At 41.0% G+C, this 23,032-nt stretch overlaps 1 protein-coding gene across 2 annotated transcripts in view; it reads left to right on the top strand.

Moving 5' to 3' along the window:
* The first annotated feature begins 4,659 nt into the window (after positions 1–4,659).
* Positions 4,660–23,032, top strand: part of casq1b (calsequestrin 1b) — a 38,194-nt gene continuing 19,821 nt past the window's right edge. For both annotated transcript variants that reach the window (XM_015946316.3, XM_015946317.3), the window contains exon 1: positions 4,660–5,097. In XM_015946316.3, coding sequence (XP_015801802.3) covers positions 4,861–5,097 — 237 coding nt within the window. In that variant the 5' untranslated portion in view covers positions 4,660–4,860. The remainder of the gene's footprint in view (positions 5,098–23,032) is intronic.

A 23,032-nucleotide genomic window follows, 5' to 3' on the forward strand; every position in this document is an offset into this window, starting at 1 on the left:
GTGTGTGTGTGTGCACGCAGGCTGACTGTCTGCTAATCGCAAGCTCCCCGTAAGAGTAGGCGGGATTTTGAGCCGGCCAATCAGTCAGCAGTGGGCGTGTTGGACCAGTTCGGCTATAGGCAGGCCTCCTTGGGAAGAGGGCAGGAAAATCTAAGACTACCTAAATGAGAACACCCCCTGGTGCCTATCTCCAGCAGTCAACGGGCAAGTAGGCGGGGTACACCCTGGACAGAGAGCCAGTCCATCGCAGGGCAACACAGAAACACACAGGACAAACAATCATGCACACACACACACACTCACACCTAGGGACAATTTAGACCGACCAATTAACCTAACAGTCATGATTTTGGACTGTGGGAGGAAGCCGGAGTACCCGGAGAGAACCCACGCATGCACAGGGAGAACATGCTAACTCCATGCAGAAAGATCCCAGGCCGGGAATCGAACCCAAAACCTTCTCGCTGCAAGGCGAGAGCTCTATCCACTGCGCCACTGCACAGCCAGTGAGAAAAATCATGATTTATTTATTTTCTCATTGATTATGCTTATAAATGTATTCATGAATTCATTTATTCCTTGTTTTTTTTTCTATAAAAGAAGACCAACACATGAAAATGTTTAAATAAAGGGTGGGTCTTCAATATTCATACCAAATATTAATTAACCTCAAGATAATCTCTAACCATCCAAGCCCTTATTATACCAGATTATTTTATAAATACAAATAGATGTTTTAGTCACATTCTATTCTCTAAGTCTACATATTATATTTGCTGTTTTTCTCAAGATTTCGCAAAACTGGGAACACAAAGGAAGTTTCACATCTTCTTTTTGACAAAGAAACATTTTAACACAGGTTCCTTGAACCAAGATGGCACCGCAGGTGGACGCCGTGGTACTTGGTGTACTGTTTTTGTTTTGTTTTTGTGTGTAAATTGTATGTCTGGGTTCTCCTACTCCAGAGAAGAACTCATAAGCTTACAACACTATGATACTGGTGGATTTATCCTTGATTTTTGCTGCATCTGCAGCAGATTGAATCATTAATTCTTGACTCCCTATATTAGCATCATTTCATTGTGTTTATTACTTAATTCTAATTTTGCTTATCATTTATTTTTCTTGCACCAAGTACTGCAACAATTTTGTGATTCTCGCACATATGGTAAGAAAACCCTTCTGATTCTGATTCTAAAACAAAAACAAATGAATGGCTCAACTTATAGAAAGCATCATTATCTGTAGAAGAATTCTCCTCTTGTTCCAGTCGCTCTCTGGTTGTTTTTTTGACACTTCCTACCTCCCTCGCTCCACTCTTTGTCCCTGCGATGGAGCCTTTAGATCTCATTAGCACCCAGATATCACATGTCACACGTCTCCCATGGAGGAGGAAGGGAAACCACATCCAGGTCTACGGGCATAGACTCAGATGACGTATAATAACTGCTGTAAGTGAACTGTCATTTCAGAATGTGCGATTATTAAACTCTTATTAACAGAACATATCTCAATGAATTGTTAAAGAGACCATGTGTAGTTTTGACCATTAATTTCTGGAAATATTCATCAAAATGTTGTTGAAAAATAATGAAATGATGCCCAGTTGTTGAAAAATATTGGCAGCTTTGTAACATATAACCATAAAAATCTGGTCTAAAATACACGGGAACGGGTCTAAGTCTCTGGGCGGCACCATATTAGATGCCATGTTTCCTTCTACGGGAGCCCATGAGGACAAAATGCATTTACTGATGTGTAACAAATGGTTACAAAAACCTTCGTCATTATTAAATGTTGTTGTTTGACACATTTTCCTCTTCACTTGTTGCCAGTGATGAAAGGGAATCTGATGTGCTTGTTATTTAGCTAAAGTTTGCACTCTCCAGGGCTTTTTGACCCTAATGGGCATCCGTTGGTAAAGTCTAACACAAAAATACTGCTGGATTACAACGATTTAGGGATCTACTAACCCTATCACCAGGAAAAGTACTATAATTTTAAAGCAATATAAATAACGGACAACATTCTGGTTTATTTAGAAGAATAAATTAGCTTCGGTTTCATCTGTGTGTTTGGATAATTGTGCCTTTGAGAAACCTGGATGTGTGATTCAATCCCCCAGTTGCCGTAGAAACAGCAAACATAGTTTAATGATCTCTGCATAAACCTGTACAGATGTTATTATTACTCTCTCTCTCTCTCTTCAGACCGTTTAAAAGGATATGGAGAGAGGAGTAATGAAGTTATAATGAGCTGCTGCCAGAGGAGGGAGCCGTTGTCCTCAGAGGGGCAACTGTTGGACGACGGAGGCAGAAGCAGCAGTGAAAATCTAATTAAACCTGGTAACACGCCTCAGAAGGAGCTGGATGGAGGAAGAGAGAAGACTCGATCTGCCCTGTCTGATCTGCCAGCGTGTTCTCTGATGAGTCTGTGAAACGTGACAAATCCAACAGATGTCTTTCTTCTTTTTTCTTGTCAGAATCTTTAATAAAGCAGAGACAAAACAGCTGAGTGTCTGAGTTGGCCTGTCAGCAGTACAGCAGAGCGCCTCCTGGTTGATGAATAGAGCTGGGATTAGTAAACTGCTGACTAACTTTTGTTGAAGCTTTGCAAAGGTCCGGTTTGACTTCTTTTAGCATTTTCATCATCATCACCTGAGTTTTGCTTCTGGTGAACTCCAGTGTTGTTCGTCTACATGCTACACAACGTCTGTTTAGCCTCATTTAAATTTAGTAATTGTTGATTTCATAAACATCTTAACATCTGTTTTTGTTACTTTTTGGCCATCTGACCATTTCACTTCATCCTCACTGGGCCAGCGGGGAGCTGGTGTCTATCTCATGCAGTTATCAGGTGAAAGGCAGAGGCGCTGTGTGCTGACAGGCAGGGCAGGCAATAGCTTGGACCCTCCAGGCCACTAGAGGTCCCCAGAGGGCCGATAAACTTTAAACCAGATCAGAACCAAAACAGCAGCTGTCATTTGATCTGTTTTTGAAACTGTCCGCAGCAGTGTGTCTTTGGTTTTACTCAGCAACTACTGGTTCATCAGCTCAATACGGTGTAAACTCTATTCCTCCAAACTGATGCCATTCAGTGGCTGCATTATTTGAATAATCCAAAATCAATTTGAGTCTTGGACAGACTTTTACCTACCTAAATGAATGTGATATTGTTTTGGAATTTGACCAAATAATCTTTAAAACAAAGAGGACATAAAGAGCTTTACTGTTCAGACTTTGTGTAAAATCTCACTAACAGGATTTAAGCTCCATTTCATAAATCAGAACGTTAAAGAGTCACACTGAGACGAAGCTCTGACTGCAGCAGAGTCTGACTGCCCCAAACCTTTCTGGCATCACACAGATTAAACCGCCTCCCTCGCAGGGGCAGAAAACGGATCAGATTACAGATTGGTATTAATAGCCACCCACTCCCCTTTCTCATGATAAACTAATAGCTGACTTGGTCCCACGCTGAGTCTCTTCACGAGACCCGTCCTCATTCAGAATAAAAGACAGTCCACCAGCATGCCTCACGAGTAAGCACAAACAGAAGAACACCTTTGGTGTTTTTGGTTCAGAACTGACTAAAATGACTGAAACAAAGTTGTGATTTTCTGTTTGGAATAACAAGTCTAGTTTCTGTGGAGAACGGTGGATTCCCAAAAACGATTGTCCTGGAAGTCAGTAAGTAGATGTGTGTGTGGGTGTGTGTCCTTCATAAACATAGAAGAAATAGACTTAGTGGAAGCGGGTGATGTATTGTGTGCATGTGCTGCTAACTTCGAGCCCCAACAGCTCGCACATTTGAATAGGAACATAACTGAAGTCAGAAGGAAGCGGTGTGCCCCCCAGTGGATGGCTGCAGTATAACTCCCTCTCCCCATGTAACAGGCTCATTTTTCCAGCTAAACCTTAAAATCACACTCATAGCAGCTGCTGTAAATGGGATATTTTGGATTAAGGTTTGAATAATGATAGTTAGTTATTATTTCAATCATTCAAAAAAAAAACCAGAGGAATTCTGTCAATCTGCTGAAGTCAAGTTAAATAAAGTCTCACACAGCAATGGATAATGTTTGTTAGTTTGTGTACAAAAATGGAACAAAACATCTAGAAGTAGCTGAAAACAAAGAAGATCCAATGCTCTGATGCTTCATTGAGACAGATTCATGGACTCATAAGATACAAGGAGCAGCCTTTCTTAGAGAACTTGGTCTATTGTGACCGGAACACAACTGGAATGTTCTTTTTACTTAGCTACAGGAAATTTGTTTCTCTTTATCTGTCAGCGGACCTCTACTGTCCGATCCTGTAAACGGTGGTTGCCCAGTGTCTTTTCGGTTAAAGCTGATAGGGTAATGGCATCTTGAAAGTCTTCTTTCTGCACACCATCCATCCATCTAAACCTTCGGACATCCGTGACGCTGATCTCTGATCTGCAGATCTGCAAACACCCAACACAATCACGGTTCCTTTTCATGGTAACAGCCTCTAACAGGTGGCGGGATGACCCCTCCTATGTTGTAACCCAAGTGCCCCCTTCTCCCACCACTCTGATTCCTACTTTTTTGGCTCATGTATATTTGTTATACCTCCTAGATTTGCACCTTAAACAGGGTCCCACCCACTTCTCCTCAACCAATGGAGTCAGGAAACCATGCGATGGTCTTTTTTTAAAGAGAGTGTCAATGTCAGACCTGCTCTTCTTTAGCCAGTGGGGACAGGAGGTGCACTAACCCTCCTTCCTAACTCTCCTCGCTTGAAACCACTTGGGATTACATAAAGTGTACGTTCGACCTCTTCTTCCCCACATTCAGAAGGCACTAAGTAGTGTTTGTGCAGCTAATGCTTAACCATGAAGTGGGGATGGATGTTTTTAGGGGTCTTTCTTTCTTTGGGGAGTTTGTCCTATGGGGAGAAGGGCCTGGAAATCCCTGAGTATGATGGCAAAGACCGAGTGCACACCCTCACAGCCAAGAACTACAAGTCCATCATGAAGATGTATGATGTGATGGTCATTTATTATCACAAAAACGTGGACGGGAACCGAGGTGCAAAGAAGCAGCTCCAGATTGAGGAGATGTCTTTGGAGGTGGGTCGCTCCGGAAGCATGGCGGTTGTTCAATCTGTGATTTATGTGTGGAAATGCTGTAAGTAGGGAGTCAATGAGGATTAAGTGACAAAAGGTAGAAAGTGTCAGAGCAAGAATGTTTATGAATAAGCCACCATTTATACTTTTTAGGGTGAGTTTAAATTTTTTTTTTTTTTTTAGAATTTTCTTGAATTATAATTTTTGCTTTAACCCTCCCACTGTCCTAATGGGTGTGACCCTGCGAGGAAAGTTGACCATTGAGCAGGGTTGATGGTTTATCCCTTGAGGTCCATGTGGCAGGGGTGAGGAGTGAGCACCACCTCACCCCTGCCACATGGACCTCAAGGGATAAACCATCAACCCTGCTCAATGGTCAACTTTCCTCGCAGGGTCACACCCATTAGGACAGTGGGAGGGTTAAGAACAAATTTGTGAAGGTCAAAATCCATCCATCCATCCATCCATCCAACCATCGATCGGGTCGAGCCGACTGAGTTAATTTTGGGGCCAAGTCAGGCTGAGGCAGAAGTAGAGGTGGTTGTTGGTGCTGTTGGCTGCACAGTAGAGGACAGCACGGGTGCAATAGCATTCCCTCATAGAGTGACATGAAGATGCACTAAAAACAAACAACGGGTTGTGCTCAGACCGTGCTCAATGTGGTCATACCGAGTCCGTTGACTCGTTTCAGTTTTGGGTTGAATTTTTGGACCCGTTGAAAACTCTGGCTTGGAGATTTTCAGGTCAGAGGGAGAGAGGATGTGTAAGACCCTCCATTGTTCTGTTCTATGGGACAACTTTTTCCAGCGGAGTTTGTCTAGAAAAGCTGCAACAGGGAAGCATCCCAATGTAATAATGACTTTACTTCATGCTCTGATTAATCACAATGATCCCATGGCAGTGGTCACCAAATCCAGTCCACGAGGGCCACTATCCCGTAAGTTTTAGTACAGTACAGTACTACAGAAGGTAAACCGATCAGGTAGTTTAACCAGTCTGACCCAGATCGGGGTCAGGGGAAACATACAGCTTAGTGGCCCTTGTCGACTGGAGCTGTTTAGTGTTGGGACATCAACCTTTTGTTGGGTCTGTCATGTTGGACTGGTTGCATGGGAGTTCTAGAATCCTTTATTTAGATTAAAAGACTCGATGAAACACAACAAACAACAGAGAACAGGTACTCCAGGACATCCATCTGTATCCTTGCTCAGAAAGCTAGAGATTCAAATCAACATGGCAGCATGAAGGTGATGATAGCAGCAGTAATAATTTTCCGTTCCATCAGTTAGAGTCAGGAAACATCTTACTACAATGTTTGCAAAAAACGATGTTGCCCTTTTGCTAATAAGCTGACCGATATGCAGACCTCATTGCAGATAAACTGATTGTGATGTCACTCTCACAACAGAGCTCTGATATCTGAGGTAAATGAAACGCCACATAAGAAAAATGGAAACCAGACTGCAGAAAGTCAGTTGGGCGTTCCTCCTTCAGTAGCAATTGCTCTGGTGCCTCTGTGACAGCCACTTACTCTTAGATTACTCCAGAGATGCTGCTCAGCAGGCCACCACACTGCAATGGAAGTCTGCATGCTTCTTATAATTATATTGGCTAAATAAATCCAAAGTACTCTCCACCATTAGGCCACAGTCAGACAGTATTTCTACCTCAGGAACGATCTGAGCTGCAGTGTCTTCTTACAGAGTGTGCCCAACACTGGCCTGCATAAGTCCCCTCTCTGTAAATAGCCCGGGACAACCCTCTATGCTGAGCTAAAGGCTAAAAGCTCTCGTGGGACGGGGGAGAAAGTTTAGGGCCATATTTCACACCTGCCTCTGCTACTGTACACACTCTGCAGTATGGTGCCTCTACATGCCCCTCTGGGCGCAGGCTGAGGTCCTAAACTATTATTTACACACATCCAGTCATTGGATCTGATCAATTTCCTCATAGAACTGCCAAGTACGTCTTGGCCTGAAACACAGAGAGAGAGAGAGTCTCTCGGAGCAGCGGGTTTCTACTTTACTGTTACTGACTGCCAGCTGTGGCCATTCATCCAATCACAGAGAGAGAGATTGAGAGAGAGAGAGAGAGAGAGAGAGAGAGAGAGAGAGAGAGAGAGAGAGAGAGAGAGAGAGAGAGAGAGTCACTCAGAGGAGACGCTCAAAATAGCTACTCATTACCACCTTTAAATCTGGAAGCATGAATTTTTAAAGCGTAGAGTGCTCAGGGACATAATACTTTATTAGCTTTCATGCTTTTGTCACAAACCACTGCGCATCACTCGTCATCGACCACGTTCTACCCCTACTCTGAGTCTGGAGTCAGATTCCTAAAACAATCGCTGCTAATGGCACGACGGCTCAAACCTGCCCATCAAGCTCAACAGGTGTGAGCTATTTGCACCGTTTTCACGTGAGACTGCAGCTGAGCTCCTGGCATGGGCGAAATTACATTTTTTGTCATTAAAGACAGGAATAAGAACATGAGGAAAAATGAAATTAAGCCAGCTGCAGGTTCTAAATGATCACAGAAGCACTTTCTCAAAACATCTCACTGTGTTATATAAAGGCCCGATTCTAGCTCTGAGCCATTAGACGTTGTTGTTGTTTACTGTAAAAGGTTGAGGCACGATTACTTCCTATAAGAAAATACATGTTTATAATATATCTATATGTGCACGTTTACTGTTGTATACTGAACTAAATGATGATAATTGCTTTTTCATCAACTTATGAATACATGTTGAAATGCCATACAAACTAAAAGTTTTGTATTCTAAGTGTAAAATTACTTTTTTTTAGAAAATTACTTATTTAGAAAATGTATCTATAAATTAAAAGTTGAAAATGGAACAACTCAACAGAAAGCTAGATTTAAAAATAAAACCTCTACAGGGCATTTGGAAGTTTGCAGAATAAAAGTTCAGAATTTCCTTTTAAAGCTACATTTTAATTAAAAATATATCATATTTATTTTGACGGGCACAACACTGGGTTTGTGTTTATGTCTACCAACCAGTAGAGGGCACCATCGCAGGTTGCCAAATACTGTGAACAGTCTGCTCGGCACATCAAGGCTGGCAGTGTGGAAAATGACGGACTCGGCAGGTCAGGCAGCTGCTTCTGGGCCTGTAAAATGTAAAAAATAAAAAGGAATACCTTAAATACTGTTGTTAAATACACTTATTAGTAGAAATTAGTATTGGTAGAAACCTTCTCAGTGGCCTAGTGGTTTGAGTGTCTGCCCTGGGCCTAGAACATCAGGATTCAAATCCTGGTCGGGTCTTACCAAATGCCTCCCTGCTAGACACTCAGCTTTAAGGGGTTGGATTGGAGGGTTGAACCACCAAATTGATTCGGAGCGCAGCCAGTGCTGCAGCTCACCGCTCCTGACGAGGATGGATCAGATGTGGAGATGTAATTTCACCAGTGTGTGATGACTTATGGGAATTTAACTTTAAATTAGACCTTACCCTGTACAGTTTGTCACTGGACATTGTGCTGGCTGGTCACTTCACGTTTTGGCAGCTAACCTGGCATCCCGATGGCTGGAAAACTTGTTCTATTGTTGCAACCACAATCTCCACATAATAGATGTTGCTTTGGTGTTCATGTTGCATATTCAACCTTTAAACTGACAAAAAATTACATGTCTGGTAATCATAACTAAATAAATGGAGTTGTATTTTTCCTCGTGTCAAATATTTCCTGTATGTTTTGCCTTCGATCTGTCATCTTTCCTTGCACTAGTTTCAAAACGCCACGACAAGACGATTATGTGGTTAGCCTTCAGAAAGATGGAAGGAATTTTAATAACTGTGTTGATTAAAACAACTCAAAATGCGAGTACAAATTTGGTTAATTCCACACTATCTTGAGTTCACTGTTTTTTCTCATGAAATAATGAAGTGAAACCAAGTTGGTTTCATGTAATTTCGTGTCACAAAGCCGCTGTGCTTACCTTGGCAACAACGGTACTTTAAATAGCCCGATGGTGCAATTATTCAGTTCTGTGTGTCATCTGGGTGAGCTATCATGGATGTGCAAAGTGTCAACAGCAATCTTTTTAATGAAGTGAGAGCAACAGGCACAGGGGAGCTCCGACAATCATGACGACTTACTACAAAAATAACACACAGCTCACCTGCAGCTCTTTGTAGCTAAAGGTATTCTGCGTTGTAACCCGGACATTAGAAACTGGAGTCATTAATGATAAGAACATAAAAGCACACAGGAAGAGTAGGTCTGTATGAACATGTTGGGAATAATGAGCATGCTTCTTTGGTTTGAACTCTGACCTTTGACATGCTACGTACTCTACAAGCGTCGTACTCCAATCAGCTCATGTTGCAGTGATCTCTCACTTGCAAACGCCCCACCCTCTCCCAGAGTTACACACACATTGTTGCTATGGAACCCAAGAACTATCTGCTGTAATGTGCAATTGTGATAAGAAAATGCAGCATTAGAAACAAAGAGAAATTTCATTCTTTAAAGACAAAAGTGAAAAAATGAATGGTCACTAAAGATGTATCCTGTTGAGTCTGACTGGACCTTCACAAACAAGGACGTCTCTTTGTGTGGTTGAGACATACGATCACCTTTTATTATTTAAAAAATGCTGAGTGTAATATAGTAAAATATGACACAGTCATAAACAAAATGAAACATTTAGGACACAAAATACTTCAAAGCAGATTTTAACCAGTGTGTGCTCGTTTCCTGTGGACAGTGAACTGCATTGCTGAAGTGGTTTAGAATATATATTTATGAGATTAACTGATGCAAAAATCAACAGAAAAACTGAACATCAGAATTCATCATATCTAATAAAACCAGTGAGGAATTATTCAGTAAATTAGCTAACACCAAGAACACCATTCAACAGCTAACAGACATAGCATTAGTTATGCTAGCACCTTCAGCAAACAGATGCTTTGCTAGTGTAACCTATAGGGAGCCTGCATCTCCTTCACTTTTGGTCGGCTCATTCTCCTGAATGAAGAAAAAAAGTGAATGTAAGTAAACGAGGATGTGAAAGCTCCGCTTTGCCTTACGCCCTGAATCACACGTGTGTTGTTCTCCAGTTTAAATGGAAAGTAATGTGTGTTTTGACTGTCTGTCACATAATTTGAGATTTATTACACTGTAAAAATGTGTTAATAAAATAACTACAAATCAGACGTTGGCGTATATGACGTCACCACAGATCTCCTCCCCAGCGAGGCTGCTGTTACCACATGACCAGATTCATAATGGTTTTTTTTTTCATCCTCCTTCTGTCGTCCTGGAAGGATTCGAAGCTCGCTAAACGAATCTTTTCCTCTTCTGCATGTCTGATTCAGTGACGGCAACATGGTGAAATGCTTTTCACACGTCTTTCCACCCAAAACCTAAAATACCTAACATAAGCGCATTCTTGGCATCAGAATGCGCCATTAAAATCCGTTGACATCATGTGTGAAATCCATGGCACATATCAAACAGGATCAGAAATCAATTTTTTTCCTCTTGTGGCACGGTGGAGCAGGGGCGGATTTAGGACTGAAGTAGATCCGGGGCTTAACACACACACGCGCACACGCGACACGCGACACGCACTAGTCAACATCATATATATATATATATATACATATATACATATATACATATACATATATATATGTATATGTATATATATATATACACATATATATATATATGTCTTGTACCACATAATTTTTAATCTGAAGCTACATATTAAGCATATTCAGGGCAGAGTATTGTTTCTGTTGGTGTTTAGTGTGAGATGATAGTAAATATTCCCTTTCTTTCTCCAACAACTTTACCTGATAGTAAGCTAACTTTAGGCAAACCAGCAGCACCACAAATATTTTCAAATAAGACTCACAAACCTGAGTCAACACCAGTCTCATCAAAGCTGGGGTTCTGTCGTACTTTTTGTCTAAAAAACGTCCTTATGTCCATCTTCACTCATGCGTTTCAGGTTTCAGGCAGAGAGTGTAGAAGAAGCCGGCTGCTGAAGGGCTTCTTCTTCAGTGGTGGAGGCTCAGGCAGGCTGCATACAAACTACTGCCAGCTGCGCCCTCTCTGTTGGACTTTGGTACTGCATGTTACTTCCACGATTTAGATCCGGGGCTTATCATGAAAGATCCGGGGCTTCAGCCCAAGTAGCCGGGCCTAACGCCGCCCCTGCGGTGGAGAAACAAGGGCCAGGGCGAGATTCGATCCCCAGACTCCCGAGTGAGAGTCACGCACGCTAACCAGTCAGTCAGAGGGATATCCCCTTGGCCAAGTAGCCAGGGCGCATGATCAACTGGGATACAGTGGCATCCTGTCACACTCTCATAGACTCTCATTCATTTATTTGGCTGTAGGGGACCTGCGATCTGGAAGATGAGTGTGACTCAGGCTTTGCTACGGGGCGAAATTAACATAGACATAAACATAGACATCTATTGCCCCCAGACTTTGGAACAGTCTGCCTTCAAATCTCCATCTCTTGAAATCTGTAGAGGTCTTCAAAAAACATCTTAAGACTCACCTTTTCATCCAGGCTTTCCCCCGCTAAATATTCTAAAAGATGGCTTTGTTCTTGTTCACACCTTGACTTTGTTTTTACTCCTGATTTTGGTTACTATTGTTGTCACTGCTATTGTTGTTATGATGTTTTTATTGGTTTGAGGTATTTGCCCTGATTTTACTCATGTTGTACAGCGCTTTGTGATTTATATCTGTGAAAGGCGCTATATAAATAAACTTTACGTACTTACTTACTTACTTACTAGATGTATAAACCACCAACTCACAGTAAAGTCGTAAACACAGACGTGCCGACTGTCTCTGACAGGAAACCGCTGAAGTACATTTAGAAATTTGTTAGACTCACATTCATTTGCATATCATCATGCCATGTTGGCTTGCTGCAGATCGTTGGTGGTTTTTATTTTCTCCTCAGTATCCGATACAAAAAACCCAAGGTGGATATTACTGTATCTTACATTTAGTTAGCTTGAAAAACGACTTGTTCTGTGAGTGGGTGGGATCAACCAAGAAAGTTTTATGATTGGTCAGTCGATGCAACTTGATGTAGTTATTGTCTTACTGAGTGTCTGGAAGGATGGTCCACAGATTAGTTCTTTTCCTAATCTGAAGGGAATATAAATTTCTCCAAAAAGTGGCTAAGGGTCGTCAGAAATGTTGCTAAGTTTATTTCTAGGTATGTTTTTTTATCCCCCAAAGATAATTGAGAGAGTCTGAATAGTCGTTGGAAATACCAACATAGTTGCTAAGCAGGTACAAGGGTTCAAGGTTCAAGGTTGTCTTTATTAATCCCCAAGGGGGAAATTGAATTGCCTTGAACAAGTAAACACAACATGCATATCCACACAATGAAACATTCACTGGTCCTGATAAAATATGAAAATATCAAATATACAATCATACGAAATGGTCATTGTAAAAACGCACTGCAGCTGGAATAAAAGAGCTCCTAAAACGTTCAGTGGAGCACCGGGGCATTAACATTCGCCCACTGAAAGAGCTCCTGAGATCCTTAAAAATGTGGTGAAGGGGGTGATCCTCCAGAGTCATAACTGTCTTAAGTTTACGCTTCATCCTTTTGTCGATGATCATGTCAAATGAGTCCAAGCGTTGCCCAACCACTGAGCCAGATTTCTTGATCATTTTGTCGATCCTGTTTTTGTCCTCAGCAGTGAGGCTCCTGCCCCAACACAACACAGCATAAAACAACACACTGGCCATAATCCCCTGATAAAACACATTCAAGAGCCTCCTACTTATATCAAAAGATCTTAGCTTCCTAAGAAAAAACAATCTGGACTGGGCCTTTTTAACAACAGCATCACTGTTCCTTTTCCAGTTTAACTTATCGTCGAGGCACACCCCTAGATATCTATATGTCTCCACAGTTTCTATAGGTTGGCCTTTGATGACCACTGGAGAGAATGTTTGTTTTTTCTTTCTAAAATCAATAACCAGCTCTTGTGTTTTGCCAACATTGAGCTGTAGAAAATTTGCATCACACCATCCAACAAAGGAGTTAACTTCCTCCCTGTAAGCCAGGTCGTCACCCCGGGAGATCAGGCCCAGTAGGGCAGTGTCATCAGAGAACTTCTGTAAGTGACAAGATGGTAGACTGTGCCTATAGTCAGCTGTGTACAATGTAAATAAAAAAGGAGATAAAACTGTCCCCTGTGGTGCACCAGAGTTCGTAAAAATCAAGTCCGAGCACTTACCCCCAACCCTCACAAACTGAGGCCTATTTAAGAGATAGTCTAAAATCCAGGCAGTGGTGGAATTGTGCAGCTTAAAATCCAATAACTTATTTCCTAAAATATGGGGCTGAATGGTATTAAAAGCACTAGAAAAATCAAAGAACATAAGTCGCACTGAACTGCTGGCTTTTTCAAGGTGTTTATAAATAATGTCCAGCAGATACAGAAGGGCATCATCCACACTCACACCCTTCCTATATGCAAATTGCAAGGGGTCTTGGAAGGAAACAACTTGTTCTCTTAGGCATTTAAGGACAATTCTCTCAAAACATTTCATTAAATGTGATGTCAACGCAATAGGCCTAAGATTGGACAACGTACAGCTGACACCTGTTTTCTTAGGGATTGGCACAAGACAAGAGGTTTTCCACATTACAGGTATTTTGGCAGCAGACAAGGACAACATGAAAATGTAGTGGAAGACAGCTGCAAGCTGCTCTGCACAAACTTTAAGGGTGCATGGATGGACACCATCAGGGCCTGCTGCCTTGTTAGGCTTAAGCTGACTAAACTGCTGCTGGACATCCTCAACACTAAAGCTAATCTCTGAGCATGCATTCTCAACCTGATCCGTGGCAAGTGCTGATTTAAGTTTGTCGTGTTCATGTGTAAAATCACGATCATCAAATCTGGCAAAAAACTGGTTCATCTCATTCACATCCATCCCGGTGCTGTGTAAACCTGTTTTACCCCCATAGCCAGTCATGGTTTTCATCCTGTCCCAAAGACACTTCGAATTAGAACCATCAATAGAGGTTTCCATCTTATCTTTATATTGCTTCATAGGTAACACCTCATGGACAGAACAAACTAGAGACAATCATAAAGTTAGTAAAGTGATATTTTAAAGAGCACATTGCAGAGATCAGGCTTAGTGTGCGCCACGTCTAAAACGGTCCGGGTAGAAACGGTGCTAAAACATGCTGCTTCTTAGGCTTTTGCTCATTTATTTGTTTGGGAGGAAATTTCAAGTCAGTTTTATGGCTTTGATTGTTCATTTATACAACATAAGTGATGCCTATAAACGTCACGGTGGATGGAGGTTTGGACCCGAATGCAGATTCCCAGAACGACATGGAATATGCAAAAATAAGATCCTTTTATTAGGAGCAATGAATGAATGAATGAAGTCCACAGGCTCAGGAAAAACACTGGAGCCAGCTCAAAATTAAAACACTCACAGGAAGCTAAACAAGAAGAACAATCACACACAACAAACACGCAAGACAGGGTTATTTACAGGGGCTGGGTGATTAAGGGAACTGGGAATAGGTGAGACTAATTAACTTAGTGGGGAAGCAAATCAAATTAGAGGAGGAAGCTAGAACTAAAATCCTGTAAAACATAACTGAACATAAATGCTATAGAACTAAAAGTAAATAAACTAATGGCCTAAAGAGTTACAGAACTAAATACACTGAAAGGCAGGGATAATAAAAACACCCAAATAAATAAATGACGACACAACAAGGAGAGGAGACATTAAGGGAAATTGGAGACAAGGACACGAAATGTGACAATGAATGTCTGAATATAATTCCTAACCATACATTCCTATGGGTCCTTCTCATTAGAGATCAGACTTTCTTCTTTTCATTTCAAAGCCGAGCTTGAGAGAGTTATTTTAATTTGATTAAAGGAAGAAAAAGGCAACAGCTCATTATCAGCACAGCTGTTAAAACTTAACCTCTCTTCTCACCAGAGATGCGAAACTGTTTCCTAGCTGGGTGAGAACTACAACACCTTTTAACAGCTTTTCCTTATCGCCGTTCTTTCAGTTGTTCAATTATACTTTGACAGCCTCTAAATATGGAGCTAACGTGAGAGATGTGATGCTTTTAGACGTGGCGGGTGTGTTTTTCTCTAATGTCATCCCGGCCCTGACCATGTCTGTATATGACTGCTAGTTTTATTCAAGTTCATTTTTGTCCTGATGTTTTACAACTGTGGATTAAAAACATTTTATTTAAAGGCTTCGAGCTGATGTTTATATTCTGAAGGTAAAACATGGAGTCGTAATGTTGTCTCGCATATTTCTCACACTTTTGGACTCAGAAACTAAACCCAGACGAGCTCCAGAAGACGGTGATGGCTCTGTGAATACTCTCAGAGGAAATTTGTCTCAGGATTATTTCCTTATATGTTTACAATTGTTTACAGTCAGTTTTGTTTTTTACAGTTTGTAGAAAGTAGGTCAGAAACGTGCATTTTAATTTGTTTGAATGTTGGATTTTCACTCATTTGCACGCTGAGTCTATATTTAGCTTTCGCCATTAGAAAAAGCTCAATTTGAAGTAATATGGTTACATTTTGACTGGATTGACCCCAGAGTGACAGAACATGTTAAATGTACATAGTTAAAGTTTAATCAAGGACGGAAGTATCTGATAGACCCACAGGTGACATGATGACTACCCTCCATTTAAAATGTTTTCTAAACGAAGCACACGTGTTCTCCTTTCCCCTTGAACGTTCCCCAACAGCGCCCTGTCTGCTCTCTGATCTGCATCAGCGAACGGCTGCATCATTTATTCATGGGAGAAAAATGTCAAGGAAATGGAGGAGGGATCAAAGGGCACCATGAAAAATTAAAATGTGAATTTCATGACTTTAAACACATCTCGCTTCAACCGGGTGTTGAATGTGGATGAATTCAGCCCTGATGGCTCTCCTGTGTAATACCGCACGTTGTGTCATTCAACCCTCGGCTCACCTTTTCATCAGCGGTAATAAACGGTCATGGCAGGTTCAAATCTTGTTCCTGAAACACATGCACATGCAGCTGCATGCAGTAATGGGAATTTATGTTCAGAGTGCTGCGGTTAGACTCAAACAAAAAATTAGGCTGGGTTTCTCTTTGTCTTTAAATTAATTGATAAATAACCCTTTAAAGTACCGACTGCCTCTGCATTTCTGTAAAATCACAGAAAAAGAGTCAGGTTGTCCCCGGTGCCTTCCAGAGGCAGTGTAATGTGCGATGATGTCATGCACGTTCACGCTCAGGCATTTGCTATCTGTAACTTTAGCGGCAGAGCGAGAGGCAGTGTTCGTTTGTTTTAATTTATTTCATTCAATCAATCAAATAAAAGTTACATAAAAACAATTCAAGTTCACAAATAATCATAAATGAAAAGGAGCAGAAAGAAGCAAAAACTTATAATATCTGCCCCCTTTTCACATCAAGACATTAGCTGTTTAACACAAAGCATGTCGTTCACCTACTCCCCACCCCCAACACAAGTCCATCAGCCTAATTAAGGTCTTATTATTTCATCATGATACGTTTTGACACTTTTTTTAAATACAGAAAAGGATTTAGATTGTTTTATTTCACTGTCGAGACTATTCCATAAATAGACACCTTTAACTGAGATACAACTTTCCATTATCGCTGTTCGGAATCTTGTTTTTTTTAAAAATGTCAGTTCCTTTTAGATTATAATTACTTTCTCTTTTTACAAATGTCTTTTGAATATTTATTGGTAGAACTCCTTTATGTGCTTGGTACATAAGTATTATTGAATGATTTCCTACTAACTTGTCAAATTTCATTAGGTCTAGTTGTGAAGACATCGGATCCGTATGATCCCTTCCACTAACAACTCTCACTGCTCTCTTCTGCAAAAGAAAAATTGAATGTGTATATGTTTTGCAGGTACTTCCCCATACTTCGATACAATATGTCAGATGTGGAAGAATTAACGAGTTATACAGAATATACAATGCTTTTATGTTCAACAATTCCTTCGTCTTAATTAGCACAGAAACCAGCTCAGTGGCCTAGTGGTAGAGTGTCCGCCTTGAGACTGGGAGATCAGGGTTCGATTCCTGGTCGGGTCATACCAAAGACTTAGGAAAAAAATGGGACCCAATGCCTCCCTGCTTGACACTCAGCATTAAGGGGTTGGATTGGGGGGTTAAACCACCAAATGGTTCCCGAGCACGGCTGTGTCTGCAGCTCACCGCTCCCCCAGGGGATGGGTCAAATGCGGAGAACAAATTTCGCACACACATCAGTGTGTGTGACAACTAATGGGACTTTAACTTTAACTTTAACTTTAAATAGCTCGAGATATTTTAATTCTAATAGCATTTATGTGAGACCTCCACGATAAATGTTCGTCAATAACAACACCCAAAAACTTAACTTCTTCAATTCCTTCAACATTTAATGATACACCAACATTTTTTTACCACTACAAAAAGCTATTAACTTAGTTTTATCAATGTTTAAACAAAGCCTATTGATATTAAACCATATTTTAATTTTTGTAAATTCATTTTCAACTACATTTAAAACATCTTTCATATTTTTTCCTGAATAAAATAAGGTAGTGTCATCTGCAAATAGTATGCACTTGAATCATTTAGAAACCATAGCAATATCATTAACATAGAAAAGAAAGAGTAATTGTCCAAAGACCGATCCTTGTGGTACTCCACAACTAAAATTATATGTAGAGGATTTTATATTATTAATTTCCACAAACTGTTGTCGGCCCATCAAATAACTAGGGACCCACTCATGTGCTACTCCTCTAATCCCGTATTTGTATAATTTATCTAATAATATTACATGATCCAGCGTATCAAACGCTTTTTGTAAATCTACAAAAACACTCACCAAATATTGTTTATCATCTATTGCAATTGAAATCTCTTCTACTAAATCAATTCCTACTGTTGCAGATGAATGATTAGAACGAAACCCATATTGACTATTGTGTAAAACACTATGCCTATTAATACACTTTTTCAATCTAACAAAAAATAATTTTTCCAGAATTTTCGAAAACTGCGGAAGCAGCGATATTGGCCTATAATTAGTGTATTTGTGCTTATTTCCACCCTTATAGAGTGGTATTACTCTAGCAGCTTTCATATGTTCTGGAAATATTCCTTTAATAAATGAGAGATTGCAAATATATGTTGCCAATGCAGTGACTTTATCACTGTTCCTGGTTCCTAGCGACAACTGGGAATGGGGGTGGGGTGTTCAATATTATTAATTCACATCATATTATAAGCCTCAATGACCCAAAATGAACAAATTATTGAAAAAGGAAGTACGTTCTTGGAGCAGATGGGGTTAATTTAATATTTTGATTTTAATGGAATGGCAGTAATACGTTTTCATGGAAATCAGCATCTTTAACTATTTAATAGAAAAACCCAAGAAGTGGTGAGAGCACCGTGTTTCCTGGAACAAGCGGAGGTCTGAATCATTCTGCTGAGTCTCCTGTTCATTTTCCACAGCGGCTTTGGCACGTCTCTCTTAAATCACATCAGTCGAGTAAAACATCTTGTTTCTAGCTGCAGGCCTGATAAAGCCAGGGTGGATTTGACTTTTATAAGAGAAGATTTCTGCGTGACCTGTTGGTGATTTGTCTGAGTCACCGACAGATGGTCCTACTTGTGGAGTTGGAACAAACAATCTAGTGAGTGTGTGAGGTTTCTGTGTCCTGGTACATCTGCCCTGGAAGCACATATGCTACCCTAGCCAGTCCCCAAGAACAGTTAGGAACCTTTATTTGTGTTCCTCCAGTCTGTGAAGTCAGAATTCACACGGTGGAAGGCAGTCGGAGGGTTTTAAGCTGCTGTGTCTGAATCTTTCATGACCGTCCCGGTGTCGTTATGTAACAGACTCGCGTAGGGCTTTGTGCTGTATTACAGCAGCTATTTACTCATTTATGATCCTAGAGCTTTGAGGGAGAAGTCGGCTAATTCTTCTCAGATCCCTGGAAACACACAGGCAAAGGAACATATTAAAAACCTCCATCCAGCCGTCATTCTTACTCATTCAACTTCTTTTATAAACCAGTGAAAGAAAATCAGTGCTTGTGTGTGTGTGTGTGTGTGTGTGTGTTAAATATCTCATGAAGTACTGGATCACTTTAATGAAACTCCTAGAAAGCAATCATTGAATGTACAACTGAGTGTGTGTGACACAGCAAAATACACTATACTTTTTTAAAAACTGTGAAATAAAGAAAAAAATCATTTAAATAGAAAAAGTTCACATTTTCTCACAATTCTCTTTAAATGTGCCTGCCCAGTGCTGCTGTTCGCTGAGAGAGCAATTCATGCACATAAGGGATACGTGCAGTGGGGATGGGGGGTGGGATAATTAAAAATGAGATGTTGTAAATGATTGGATGAGGTTTTTCCAGGATGTATGTGTCACCCCTACTTCACACGGTAAGCATCAGCATTGCAGAACAGCAGAAGAACGTTGCTGCTTCAAATAGAATCCATTGTAATCTATGGGGATGATTCAAACCAGCCACCACGTGGATATTTTCAGGCGCGTCCCAGAGGTAGCATGCTGCACTGCTAAAGAAAATTCAGTTTTTGCTGAGTCACTTCTGGGAAGCAGGTTGGGCTAGACAGGAAATCACATATGCTATTGTAGCTATTAAAACATATTTAATTATGACCAATAAGATGTGATAATTCCATATAAATATAAAAAAATCAACCTGATTGATCTTTGAATGTTTAATCAGAAGGTTCTAGTGTTCTTTGAATGTTTAATCAGAAGGTTCTAGTGTTCTTTGAATGTTTAATCAGAAGGTTCTAGTGTTCTTTGCTTCTTTAGAGACCATAAACACACTTCGTATTAATTCAGACAAAGTTGATAAAATGAATGTAATTATTTTTCCTAAACATAATGATTGATACATGACAAGATATGAAGAATGAGATGTGGTGTGATGGATGTGAGGTGTTGTGATGGAAGCTAGATGTTGTAGCAACTGAAATTGTGAAATTTGGGTGTAAAATAATTTGTTGTTTGCTTCTAAACTAGAGAGTCGCTTATTAAAACAGCATCAGACGCAATCTGTCGTGCCAAGTCTACGCACCCTTGGTGTGGAGGTTCTCGTTCGATCCGGGGGTTCTTGCGGGTCGCTGCCAGTGGAGTGAACCTTTGATATCAGGAACCCGTGGATAGTTCCGATGGGACCCGTCCAGTCTGAGATCCCTCGAGGTGAAGGCCGAAAGCTGGAATGCTTATTTGCGTCTAAGGTTGATGTTTGTTTGGCTCTTAGAGAGCCGGTTGTCTGGTATCAGCTGCAGAGTCACAGAAAGGTTTTGACTTAAGGTGAAGGTCAACGTCAAGGTCAACGTCAAGGTCACATTTATTTCTAAAGCACAATTATTGCTTCCGCAACCCAAAATGCTGTACAACACAGAAGATAAAATCGCAAACAAGTATAACTAAAAACTATAAAACCATAAAAATCAGCAAGTTAGGATAAAAACAGCATTTCATCACACATGTCATGTTGTGGTGAAGTGATCTAACCCACGACATACAGAATCAGATCGGAGACGGTTTAAAAGGTTTAAATAAGGATTTATTGAAGGGAAACCAAGGGAGCAGCATAAACGAAGCTGAGTTCTTGCACAGGGAGGCTGGTGCGGGAAAACTGGACAGATCGGAGTTAGAACCAGATGGCGGAAGGAACGGGAATTCAGACTTGTGCGGAGGACTTACGGTCTGGAGAGGAGGGAACTGGTTTGAGGGAGGAGTGGTCCGGTCTAAGTTGAGTGGCTTGCAGGGACTGAGATCCAGAAGTGAGACGTGGAGGGAGCTGAGTTTATGGAGGTCCAGGAAGTTTAGGTGGGCAGCTGGAGGTGGTTCTGGCCAGGGGAGAGGCTGAGAGACGTGCGGGGTTGGAGATCCAGGTGGTGTGGACTCCAGAGTTCTGCCAGTCCAAGATGAGTGTGTAGGTTTGTCTGGGAACAAGAGCAGGAGGTCAAAGGGCAAAAATCCAAAACTCATTAAATTCTTAAAAAATCCAAAAAACACAATCTAATTCTCAAAAGGCTTAAAGAGCTTGAACAAGATAACCTAGCGGCTGTTAGAAGGTCCCCAGGTAGAGTAATCATCCAGCGAAGTGTAGGAGTCTCCCAGCTGCTTAAATACCCCTGGCCAGCTGATGAGCAGATCTGCTGCAGCTTGGTCACCTCCAGACACGCCCACCTGCAGAGGGAAACTCAAAAGACAGGGAGTGACAGCAGGGAAATACCTCAGACTGTGACAACACAATTATAAAATCAATAAAAATGAGAAAGAGTGACAATGACAAAATAAAATCATCCTACATAAAAGCCAGGTTGAGTAAATGAATTTTAAGCAAGGACTTAAAGACATCCAGACTTTGTGAGGTCCTGATCTGCAGAGGAAGGCTGTTCCAGAGAGTAGAACCAGCCACTGAAAATGCCCCATCTCCTCTCGTCTTTAGGCGAGCCTTTGGATCTGACAATAAAAACTGTGAGCCCGACCGCAAATTCCTGGCAGGAGTGTAGGGTGACAATAAATCATCTAAATAAGGAGGGGCCAGACCATAAAGTGATTTATTAACAAAAGCAACAATTTCAACTGAATCCTGAAATGCACTGGCAGCCAGTGAAGGGAAGCAAGCACTGGAGAGATGTGATCATGCTTCCTTGTACCTGTTAAAAGGTGGGCTGCTGCATTTTATACCAGTTGCAAGCAGTTTAAGGAGGAATGCCTTAATCCATAGTACAGGGAATTGCAGTAATCTAGTCGACAAGAGACAAATAGATGAATAACATGTTCAAAGACAGTTTCCGGCAAATAACACTTATCCTTTGCAAGTTGCCTCAAGTGATAAAAACCAGAATGGACCACTGCACTTATCTGTCTGTCCAATTTAAACGGACCATCCATGAAAAACCCAGGTTTTTCCACATAAGGCTTTACAAAATCCAAAAGGGAACAAGTGGGCTCACCGCACCCTTCAACAGGTCTCCACTGCCAAAAACTAAAATCTCTGTCTTCCGATCATTCAATTTCATAAAATTAATTAACATCCATTGCTTCAAATATGGTAAGCAGGCCATTAAAGAAACAGCTGAATCTGGGATGCGTGGGAGATATATCTGAAGGTCATCAGCAAAGCAATGAAAAGTAATTTGTCTGGCAAAGATAGAGGACAATGGTAAAATATACAGTGAGAAAAGCGTTGGCCCTAAAATGGAACCTTGTGGAACATCACAAGTCACAGGTGCTGGTGGTGATGTAAAAGTTCCCAAGTTCACAGAAAAAGACCTGTCCTGTAGATAAGACTGAAAGCAGTCAAGCACTGTGCCCCTTATACCAACACAAGACTCTAATTGAGACAACAGAATATCATGATCAATGGTGTCAAAAGCAGCAGATAAGTCTAGCAGCATTAAAGCAGATGAGTTGCCAGAATCAGTAATCATTAATGTCATTCATCACTCGTAGAAGTGCACTTTCAGTGCTAAGCCGTGTCTGAAATGTGATGTATGGACAGATAATCCTGTAGCTGTTCATGAACAACTTTCTCCAGAACTTTTTATAAGAAACCAAGTTTGGAAATAGGTCTGTAATTAGATAGGCAAGCTGCGTCCAGGCTTGGCTTCTTTAAAAGGGGATTCACTATAGCCTGTTTAAAACACAGCGGAACACACCCTGAGAGAAGAGAACAGTTCATTAGTCTGTGCACAGCTGAATCAACACTGTCAAAGGCCTGCTTAAACATACGAGGTGGAATAACATCAAGTGGACAGACTGAAGGTTTTAAACGATGGACAATATCTGATAACTCCTCTAAGGAGACAGGTTGAAACTGACACCAAGATGTT

Source organism: Nothobranchius furzeri, chromosome 2 (assembly GCF_043380555.1).
Source record: "Nothobranchius furzeri strain GRZ-AD chromosome 2, NfurGRZ-RIMD1, whole genome shotgun sequence".
Taxonomy (NCBI): Eukaryota; Metazoa; Chordata; class Actinopteri; order Cyprinodontiformes; family Nothobranchiidae; genus Nothobranchius; species Nothobranchius furzeri.